The following is a 10,743-nucleotide window of genomic DNA, read 5'->3' on the forward strand; positions in this document are numbered from 1 at the left end:
TGAGGTAAGAGGGAAGATGAGAAATTATTGTCTCCCTCAAAGAATCAGACAGGAGGGGCCCTGAGGACCCTTCTAAAATCACATCTTCCAAGCCTGTTAACATTACTGCCTCTGTTATTTTCAGTGTGTCTGTCTTGATCAGGTGAAGACACGCTTCAGTGCAGCACTGGACCAGAGAGGGTTGCCCATCGTTAGAAGTCACAAGGCTCCAGTCCCTTGCCCCTTACCCCACGCACTGTTCACTTCTCCTCTAGCACAGAGGCTCAGGGGGTCGGTGGCCCTGCTCCTGCAGCAGGTGGCCAAGGGTCTGGGATGCAGGAGAGGAGAGGGCACACGAGTAGGCTGTCGCTGCCACTCAGAGGTGTGGGATGTACACGTGGAGCAAGTGCACTACTCAGGAGGTTGGCAGGCTGGAGGCTGAAGGCTGTAATTTTTCTTCACACTCTCAACACTCTATGGACTGCAGCCTCTCTACCTCTCTCCTCTCATCCCATCAGGAGGCTTACTCCCACTGCCAAGTGCTGAGGGCATGCCCCTTCCACAGACCACTCTCGTGATTTTTTTGGCGGGGTGCACCACAGGAGTAGTCAGACACTAAACAAGAGCAGAACTAAACTACTTATCCTTCCTCAAAATCTTTCCAAATCTGCTTTGCGGCGCCTTCACGACACGTGGCCAGGTTTCAGCTGAGACAGACTCGCACTGTGCGCTTCATGCACTTCACTGCGCCTCCTCCCCGGGACCCCCAGCCCCTCCTCCGCATGGCCCGGGTGCTGACCCCCGTCCTGTGCCCAAAGGCTTTGCAGCGCTGAGGAATACCAGCCCGGCAAGCAGCCCCAGAAAGCTTTTGTGGCAAATTCGCCTCCCTGTGCTTATCCAGGGGCACGAAACCTTTCAATGTCAATGGCATTCGGGATGCAAAGCCCGGTGCCGGGCGGGGCAGGGCTGCGTGGGCGGAGGGGGAAGCACATTCCCCACCACCTCCATCCCTCCCTGCATCCCTCCCTGCCGCCCCTGTCGCTCCTGCGGGAGGCACAGGACAAGCGGCAGCTCGGCTCGGGATGCTCCGCTTAGCGGCCAGTGCCATCTAGCGGGATCGGCAATGGACAGCCAGCCTTCCCAAAGCGCCACCAGCACCGTCTGCAGCCCGGGATCCCCTGTCAGCTTCTGTCCCTTCTTTGGGAACCGCTCTCGCTCCCTGTTTGAAGGATGTCGACAGACAAAAATTAAAATAAATGGCTAAAAGCTTGCATCAACTCCATGTCAAGCTTGCAGACAGAAAGGACCTTGGCAGTCCTGGTCGTTGTGGGAGATAGGGGTGCGTAAAGGGCTGCCAGATGGAGCAGGCGAGGATAAACAGCAGCCAAGGCCGAAGGAAAGGTTTTGGGAGGGTCAAAACTGATTTTTAAATTAGTGTTTTACTTAGGTATAGATCAGGTGATAGAAATCTCTTTCTCACCATTTCGGTAATTAAACCTCGTAGAGTGCAGGTTTATGTGAACAGATGCAGCGAACACCTGCCAAAGACAACACTGTCCTGCCTCAGAGTGCTCTTGTTCTTAAAGGTCTCCTCCAGTTTTTCACCCCGCTGACTTTTCGCGGCCTCCATAAAAGAGAGAGAAGGAGGCACATCCTTGCTCTTTCATTGAAGGAAATGCTCAGCTACCGGTACCGGAAGGGGCAGGGAGGAGGATGCAGAGCATCCCCCAGAAAACCTTAAATTACTTATTTATTATCCAGATTTATCTACTGAATAGTAAATTATTCAGCTGAACAATCAGGTCTCGTCAGGAGTCCCTTCCCTAGTTAGGATTCCCGAAGTACTTCGGGTATTTCCGTCCGTGTTTCCGGGTGCCGCCGCCGGCCGGGCTGTCCCGCGCAGAGGGGGGAAGTTCCGCTGCTGGCCCCGCCCCTTCCGGCGCGCGCGAACATGGCGGCTGTGCCTGAGGAGGGGGCCGGGCCCGGGCCGGGGCCGAAGCGGAGAGAAAAGCAGAAGGGCAGGAACAAGAAGAAAGCGGCGGCAGGTGGGGGCGGGATGCGGGACTGTGCGGGGCTGGCGGCTCGGCGGGAGGGCCGCGGGTTAAGGGTCCCTCCGTGGGGCGCCGCGGAGGGTAGAGGCGGCGGCGGTGCCGTGTTGTGATGTGCCCGCCCTCCCCTCGAGGTTTTTCTTCTTTTTTTTTTTAATAGTTTAAAGCAGTAATTTTTCTAAGGTCAGAAGGGAAACAAACCGCACTCAGCAGTGTATTAAATCAATCTCGTTAAAATAATAGCATTTTTTTTCTCTTTAATAGCAGTTGATGAATCTGAACTTCTCACTGTGCCAGATGGATGGAAAGAGCCAGCCTTTACAAGAGAGGATAATCCCAAAGGGCTGCTGGAAGAAAGCAGTTTTGCAACACTGTTCCCGAAGTATCGAGAAGCCTACTTGAAGGAGTGCTGGCCACTTGTCCAGAAAGCCTTGGGTGAACATGTATGAAATCTTAATAATTGTGATACTGCACTTGACCTTTTGGGGCATACAGGTCTTACTTAAGCTAGTAAAAACAGTGCAAGTGGCTTTTCTCATACCATATTTGTAAATTTCTACTGTGTTTGCGTTTTGAATTAGCAGTGTCATTTTTTTCTCATCAAAATCAGTGAAGAATTGTGTAGTCAGACTTGCAGATCTTTACAAATGCTGTCAGCAGAGTATTTGCATCTGCCTGTATCTCTTCATCCAGGCAGTGACACCTTTGTTGTGCTTGAATTCAGGGAGATGAGAGAGGTGGTGCTTTGGGCCTTGTGACACATAGTCAGTCTGGGTTTTATCTCTGTGAGTGTGAATTTTCTTAAGCTAAAAGTCACTTAAGAAATTTTGAAAAATAGATCTGTATTTTGTTAGTTAAATGCTTACTGCCAAAGCTGAATTATGATACTGAACTGGTGTTTATTTTCAAATATTGCAGTATGTGAACGCAGCGCTGGATCTAATTGAAGGAAGCATGACTGTCACTACCACTAAGAAGACTTTTGATCCTTATGCAATCATTAGGGCTAGAGACTTAATAAAACTTCTGGCAAGAAGTGTTCCATTTGAGCAGGTCTGTAATAAATCCTGAAAGTTTCTATCTATCATAATGCTTAAATTTTATCTTAAATTCTACCGTAATATTATACTTAAATTCTATCATAGTACTTATAAAATACTACGTTTTAAAAATGTGGGAATTTCAAGTGAGTCAAGTAAAATATAATATATATATTTGAAGCAAGTATATCTGAAAGCAAAGGGAGAAAGAATAAACTGAAGTATTCTCTTGACTCTTATGAATAATACATTTGAATTTAGGTGACATTGCCTGCTTCTTTTTAGGCAGTTCGTATCCTTCAGGATGATGTTGCATGTGACATCATTAAGATAGGCTCTCTGGTGAGGAAGAGAGAGACTTTTATAAAAAGAAGAGCACGGCTTCTCGGGCCAAAAGGATCAACTCTGAAGGTATTTCTTATAGGTGTAGTCACCAGACAATACCAAGACCCAAATTCGTGTCAGGTCTTCATACTTCACTAATTTCATTTATTTTTTTGGTGTAGGCCCTGGAACTGTTAACAAACTGTTATATTATGGTGCAAGGCAACACTGTTTCAGCTCTCGGACCCTTTAGTGGGCTAAAAGAGGTAAGATGAGGTAAATGAGTCTTTTGTGTAGCAAACACAAACTTCTGTGCCCAGCTCAAGGGTGGGCAATACACAAAATCCATCAACCTCAGCAGTGTCTCGCTGACTTTTCAGATGTGTGTTAGTAAGCCACATTTACATGAATGTCCATAGTATTATCAGCTGCTGAATTTTGTTTAGACTCTAAGATCTTTCTGTCTTGGATGAAAAAGCATCTGTCTTTGTGGGAGAAGAATGCTTGTCTAAAGCAAGTTCCTCATGACACCATAAGATCCATGGTAACATAAAAATAATGTTTGTGGGGCTTGCTGGAATCTATTAGAAGTGTATACAATATTATTGGCATTTTTGAACTGCTGTTCCTTCCAGTTAACCCTGTGCTTTAGCTTTTTAAAGGCTAGAATCAATGATCCTGGAGGTCTTCTCCACCCTTAATGTTTCTGTAATTTTAAGTCTTACTACTTTGGAGGAGGCAGAAGTGGGGAGAGGAAGCATGATATTTTATAGCTGATATTTTAATTGATTAGCATGTGTAATACTTGCTGAGCTTTCTGGTTTTTTTCTTTTGCATTCAATACAGGTTAGAAAAGTTGTTCTGGACACAATGAAGAATATACATCCCATATATAACATCAAGGTTAGTGTGGTCCACTGTTCATCTTTGTTTACAAGAAAATACTATTTCTTCCCAGAGAGTTGTATGTTAACAACTTCTGTGTTTGTGTAGTAATCTCTTTTTGAGAATTTCTGTCGTCTGCTGCTTTATAAAACCACTGACTTTGGTATTCTCCATTTTACGAGGATATGTTGCCATAACAACATTATGGCAGAATCTGCAAAATCAAAGGAAAAGTGTGTATAAACTTCCTCATTTAAATGGAAGCACCTTATTCTCCAGTGCATCCTGCCCCTGTTTTGGGACATCTTTCTGGTTCTGCTGTTCATAATTAAGACCCTCTGCTCTTAGTGAAGTGAGATGTGGAAGGTTTGAATGTAGTATATTCCCTGTGAGAAAGTCTAGCCAAACTTTAGTTTTTAATTTCTTGGCTTCTACTGTAATACTCTTTCTTTTTAATTATTTCTTTGTGATGTTCTGAAATTACTGAAGACTTTGATGATCAAAAGGGAATTGGCAAAAGATCCTGAACTAAGGACACAAAGTTGGGAAAGGTTTTTGCCGAAATTCAAGCGGAAGAACTTGAAAAAACGCAAGGAGCCCAAGAAGAAAAATACCAAGAAGGAGTACACACCGTTCCCACCTCCACAGCCAGAAAGCCAGGTCAGTTGAAACTTTATTTCAGGTTATGCAGGAGTATAGCACATCTGAAGTTGTGTTCTTCGTTAAAAGAGATGGGGAGGATTTTTCTGTCATGTTCTGATTCCCTGATATTATACATCTGGCTTATAAAGCATAATTAACTAAGGCTTCTTGCTACTTGTCTTACACAGATTGATAAAGAATTGGCAAGTGGTGAATACTTTTTGAAAGAAAGACAGAAGAAACGCAAGAAAATGGAAGAGATAAAGGTAAAGTTGTACTAATCCATGGTCTAGTTAATAAGCATTTGATTGCTGACTTGGAATCTGATTTTTTTTTTTTTTTTCCTCTTTTTGCCCTGCTCTATTGCTACTTGACCTTTTCATTGGTAACTTCAGGCAAAGCAAGCAGATGCAATCAAGAGAAGACAAGAAGAAAGAAATAAAGCTTTTATCCCACCAAAGGAAAAGCCAGTTGTGAAAACAAAGAAAGGTAACCATTTTTTTCCCCTGTTCTAAAACCTTCTGTTGTCAATTTCTAGGCTGAGTGGTTTTGCAAATACAGCCTAGGAAAAAGAATAGTCATGCAAAAAAAATCCTGGTGGTTAGATCCATGCCTAGAATTGCCAAGGACAGTAGAAAGATGATCTAGCTAATAATTCTATACCTATAAAATGGCAATTCTCAGTTGAAGAGTCAATCTCAATTGGTTGTACTAGCTTCTAAAATATTTGCCTTTCAGTTTTACAGTGAAGCTGCCATGACTTTTACATTCAAGTAAACAGAAAGCAATACTTACTTCAAAAACTTAGTTTTGGTACAAAATAGGGTAAATAGCTTTCCTAAAGGTTAAAGTAAAACCACACTGTGTGCAGAGTAAGTGCTTATGTTTTCAAACGATTAATTTTTTTAATGGACTAGAGAAACAAGTCTTTAATTCTCACTGATTATGCTTCATATTCACAGTATTAGATATACTGTTAACTATACTACCTACATATTACACAGTATATTACACAATTTCTTATGAACTTTGAAGTTTGTGTTTCTTGAGAAGCATGTGTTTTGTAGCATTGATACAGTACTTTTTTTTGTTGTGATGGCAGCAAATTTCCAGTGATCCTGTTGTTTGCACTATGTCTCAAATGTGGTGCTTTTCTGGCTGATGTGTGTTTTGAGCTGAAATCCTTCAGTCTTCCAAGAACAGAAGATGAGAGTAGTTTGTATGGTACCCACCATTAGATTTAGCAATTAACTGTGTGAGATGGGAAAGTTAGATCTAAATTCATGACTTGTGCTCGAAAGAGAAAATACCATTATCTGTGTGAATATAGGAGAGTATGTTATCCACATTGCTCAGCACTTCGTGTTTAACTTCAGTATTCTGGCACTCCCTGTAGAAGTTTTTAATAAAGGTTTTCATGCAGGGGTCAAAGATCTACATCATATTTCCCCAAGCCACCCTTCCTCATCCTTTGTCTTACAGTGGCCATTACTGAATGGCCACAGAGACAGTATAAGGATGGGACGGGCATGTTTGGGATCTTAGCACTTCAGTTACTTGCAGAAAGACAGAATGCCGTAAAAACTTCTCTGCATGTAAGCACTCAGCAGTTCATTTCTTTTCTTTTGCAAGATCAATCAAGCCTATGTCTACGACAGTGTCTGTGCTAATTTCAGAGAGTACATCTATGTTCTGAGGAGTGGATGATAATAGTTTGTATGTCTGTAGGGTGTGCCGTCTGTGTTCAAATTTTGTTGTATGGGATTTTTTTTATATAATTGTTCTTCAAATTCTACTGAATATGATTTGTAGTTTTAATACTAAATATTAGTTTAAATAAAATAAAATTAATAAAAATTAATAAAATAAAAATATTTTTTTTTATTCTAATAATCTATAAAATCATTAGGTAACATGAGTTCTAACCAATGCCACTGGATGCGGTTTACTGTGTTTATGTATAAAGTCTTGTGGACTTTTAACATTTTTCAGAAGTAAAATTCATGTCTGTTACCTTTGTATTTCTTACCATATAGCCTCCACTGAGAAAAAGATTGATATTGAAGCTATCAAAGAAAAGGTAAAGAATGCAAAGAAGAAGAAATTAGGAGCACTCTCTGAGGAAGAAGTAAAGTTAAAAATGGCAGCAGATGAAAAGAAAAAAAAGAAAAAGAAGTAATTCACCCCCCCAAGCTGTTTACTTGTCACCTCTGATAATGAACACTTTTACACTTGGAAGATGGGAGATTTTTTGCTGTCGGCATAATGTGGACAAGAAAAGACTAAGTGAAAAGATCATTCTCTTTTCCAAGTACAGTTTAATTAGTGGACCTACAGTAGCTGTACAGACTTGTTGAGGCTGGTGAAGAAAATCTGTGCTACTGTGTTGTTTGAGAAAGTAAGAGAATGTATTTGGATAATATCCATCTGTCTAAAGGGAATGTTTGACAAGAGAAACATTGAGGAGTTTGATGTGGACTGTTAAACATTTGGGTCAGAGAGCTCTGGGAAGATGAAAGCTCAAGTTAATTATGTGAAAGACTACCAGACAATATGCAGCCTCAATTTGTGGTGATAACTTTTGCTAGGTGGGCAAGATTTATTACTATATTACGCTTTTATTTTTGTAAAAGCTGATTTTTTTGTGTGTGTATTGTCTCAATGTTAATAAACTATTTTAATACAATGTTCTTAAATTCTTAGTTAATCTACTGCATAACATCCATTGTGTTGTCCAGGAAACAAACTCACAGTTTCATCTGAAAATTAGACAAACCATAATCTTCATTGCATACCATTAATAGACTGTCATTTATTAGCATTATCCTGATGGGTTTTTACACAGAATATGGTACAAAGTGAGTGACTTTACATAGGGATTGTGCTGCAGGGAAAACAAAAAGTTGTGTTATTTACCTTTAAATATATTCTTAGTTACTGCCTTCTTGCAAGAAGTCTTAAAAATTATGTTCCTCTTTTTTTTTTCTTTTTGAGGTACTTCCCCTATTTTAAAGGAAGTTTAGAGGTTTTACGATTACCTGAAACTGTGAAATGTGATGAAATAAAATGCACCAGCAGAGCAGCTGTTGCTTATTTCATACATCTGAGATTAAAGAAACAAATGTAATGAGGAGGAGATTGAGCCACACTGATTGCCACATGCAGTGGAAATGACTCTCCTAGAAGGATGCAGCTGAATGCCTTTTAGGTTAAGTGACCTTTTATTTGAAACTAGTAGGTGAAAACATCCTTTTTTTTATTTTTTAACACAAATAAGAATTGAGAATATATTTGGTTAGATAGCCAGTACATGTGCATTGGGACATAGCTATAGTGCTTGACCTCTTGGGTAGGGCACATTACCCAAAGTGGCCCTTTCAATTATATGAGTAGTTCTTGGCATTTAATTGTTAAGGAAAAAATACTCCCCTTCTTCTTTGGGACTGCATTATTCATAAGTGGCAGTTTCTTTTGGAGTCAAGCAGGAAAATGCTATTTAAGCAGCTTTCACTGAGTGCATGATGTGTAAGTCACAACCCACCTCTCTCAGAAACCGTAGTGATCTGATGGGTTCAGTGATGGCAGCACTACAAAAAGCTTTTTAGAAACACCAGCTGGTGTTTAGCAGTTGACAGAGTAAAGGGGGGATCAAATCTCCGGGCTTGGTGGGTAGTTCAGACCTCTCATGTAATGGAGGGACTGGTTTCAACAGGAGACACTGCAATGCTTGAGTTTAAATTCCCACTCTCACAAGCATGCTTCAGCAGAAGAGTGCAGAGCATGGACCCAGTTAGGAGGGGTTTGACAAGCCAGAGAAGAAGCATGAGTGTATTAGGGGAGGGAGAGGCCTCAGTTCTGATCTGAACTGCATCAGGCCCCTTTCATGGCAGAGGAGTGGCACACATTCCCCTGCCCGTTGTTTAAAAAGTTAAAAACTTCTAAAAGTTTTTAAAGTGTAATGCTGTTTGTCTCACACTGGTCTTTTAGACTGGCATATAATTTCAGGAATCTGGCTGTGAAATTATCCTTTAAAAAGGGAGTTTTCAGCTGGATCAGCTAACTTCTTGGTGCCTGAGTTGCAGTGCAGGAAAATGTAGCTCAGCCTGGGGCAGTATGGCTTTAAATTATGTTTACTTCCAAGGAGATGTGCTTTTTTAAAATTAGGACCCCCAGCTGAGTCATTTATGTAGCTTTTAGGTGACATCTTTCCCTCCAGTAAAATTCTTAGCACACTTCAGGAAATCTTGTCCTTTTGTTATGGGGTATTTAGTATTTCTTGGTTGTTCCTGTTGACAAGTTTTAAGGATTGTTGGTAGGACATGATTTACTTGAATAAATGAAAAATCAAGAAAGATTATTCATATTCCTGTAGGCAAGCCAAAGGATTTGTCTGCCCAAGAGTCCATATCTGAATGGAAAAGGGCTGCATGGTGTCACTTGCTGGTGCTTTGTGCACCTGCTTTCTGACAGAGTATGGCAGTACAGTTATAACACTTGTGTAAAATATAAATAATAGAAAATAAAGTGGGCTTGGAAGACCAGTGAAGGGTTTTTTTGTATTTTTAGAACAGCTTGAACTATTGCAAATTATGTTCTTAAACTGATTTTAGAGTTTGCAGACTTGCAAAAATGCACCCGAGGTCTAGATTTCCATATCAATGTTTTGCATTTATCATATGGAATTCATGGGCATATGCTGTGTGGACAATTCAAAGTGGTTTGATCAACCAGAGGTAAATACCCGGATTTTTTGATATCCCTAAAAATGAAAAAGCTGGGTTTTTTCTTCTTGATTTCTTGATTTTAATTTTTTTGTTTGTTTGTGTGAAAGATGCCACATTGTAAAGTTTGGGTGTTTAATTCCCCCTAAGCCCAGGTTTTTTAAGGAAGGTCTTTCTCAGGATTTCCTAAGAGCTGCTGAAGTATACAGTTAAATGAAAGTGTTAACATTTTGAACTTTAAGGTCTCTGTTTCTTCTCCTGGAGACCACACATTACTTAAACTAAGCAGGGGAGAACTCCTGCTGAGCTCATATTAATCTCCCCGGACACAGCAGTGTATGTGGTTCCCTTCCCGGCATTCTTCTTTCTAGTAGAAGGATATTACCGACCGGGGGGCAGAGACCATGCTGTGGAGCCCCATGCAGGAGAGTGCCCATACATTATGTCCTGCTGCCCACGTGCCAGCCAGTTTTTAGGTGGGACTTTGCAGTATGTGGAGCTTGAGGCTTGGGTTTCACACAAGAGTGTCTGTGACTGTGCTGTCTTGGCTATGGAGTCTCCAGCAGTCAACAAACTAGGATGTACATATATAAAGATACATCAAGCATGAAATTCATGATTTTGTCCCCAGCCATATTTTCATTTTGAAAAATGATTTTGAAAAATGCTGCTATATTGAAATGATTCCAGTACAAGCAGTACTAGCAGATAACCATCTGGAAGTGTAATGGAAAAAATGTTGGACCCCAGTTCCAGTGTTCTCAGTTACAATCCATGGCAGTATTAAGATCAGGAGTCAGGGTCAGGAGTGGGCATGCAGAAACACTGACAGGTATTGTGGTGAGAAAAATGAAGGGATGAGGGGAACTTCCCAGCTTCCTCTACAGCAGTGTGTGCAGAGGGACACAGTGCAGAAACTTCTAAACAGATACTATATAATGTATAGATAGGGATTGCTGTGGTCCAGCTGTGAGTTTGTGCAGCTCTGCTGCTTCCAGATTTTTCTTCAGCTGTGTGACTGTGGTTGATAGAGGACACATCAGGCTGAACACAGCAGCTGTCCCTGCAGCCTTCTGCCTGCTCCAGATGTGCAGGTTCCAGGAG

General features: G+C 41.3%; 1 protein-coding gene across 2 annotated transcripts; it reads left to right on the forward strand.

Annotated features, from left to right (window-relative positions):
• Positions 1-1,898: 1,898 nt before the first annotated feature.
• On the forward strand, positions 1,899-7,604 carry KRR1 (KRR1 small subunit processome component). 2 transcript variants are annotated; one of them, XM_005519375.3, is made up of 10 exons: positions 1,899-2,024; positions 2,292-2,470; positions 2,946-3,080; positions 3,353-3,478; positions 3,574-3,657; positions 4,238-4,294; positions 4,766-4,936; positions 5,107-5,184; positions 5,314-5,407; positions 6,955-7,604. In XM_005519375.3, the coding sequence occupies exons 1-10, from the start codon at positions 1,931-1,933 to the stop codon at positions 7,095-7,097; spliced, it is 1,161 nt and encodes a 386-aa protein (XP_005519432.2). In that variant the 5' UTR covers positions 1,899-1,930; the 3' UTR covers positions 7,098-7,604. The 2 variants fall into 2 exon arrangements, with proteins under 2 accessions (XP_005519432.2, XP_014104325.2); XM_014248850.2 differs by having other exon boundaries at positions 2,295-2,470.
• The last annotated feature ends 3,139 nt before the right edge of the window (positions 7,605-10,743 follow it).

Source organism: Pseudopodoces humilis, chromosome 5, assembly GCF_049639895.1.
Source record: "Pseudopodoces humilis isolate 2021_Gansu_Grassland_sample_001 chromosome 5, ASM4963989v1, whole genome shotgun sequence".
Lineage (NCBI taxonomy): Eukaryota > Metazoa > Chordata > Aves > Passeriformes > Paridae > Pseudopodoces > Pseudopodoces humilis.

Coding starts and splice junctions, on each gene's coding strand:
- KRR1 (XM_005519375.3), top strand. CDS start 1,931: ATGGCGGCTGTGCCTGAGGAGGGGGCCGGGCCCGGGCCGGGGCCGAAG. Junction 4,295..4,765: donor ATCCCATATATAACATCAAG/GTTAGTGTGGTC, acceptor AAATTACTGAAG/ACTTTGATGATCAAAAGGGA. Junction 5,185..5,313: donor AGAAAATGGAAGAGATAAAG/GTAAAGTTGTAC, acceptor TGGTAACTTCAG/GCAAAGCAAGCAGATGCAAT.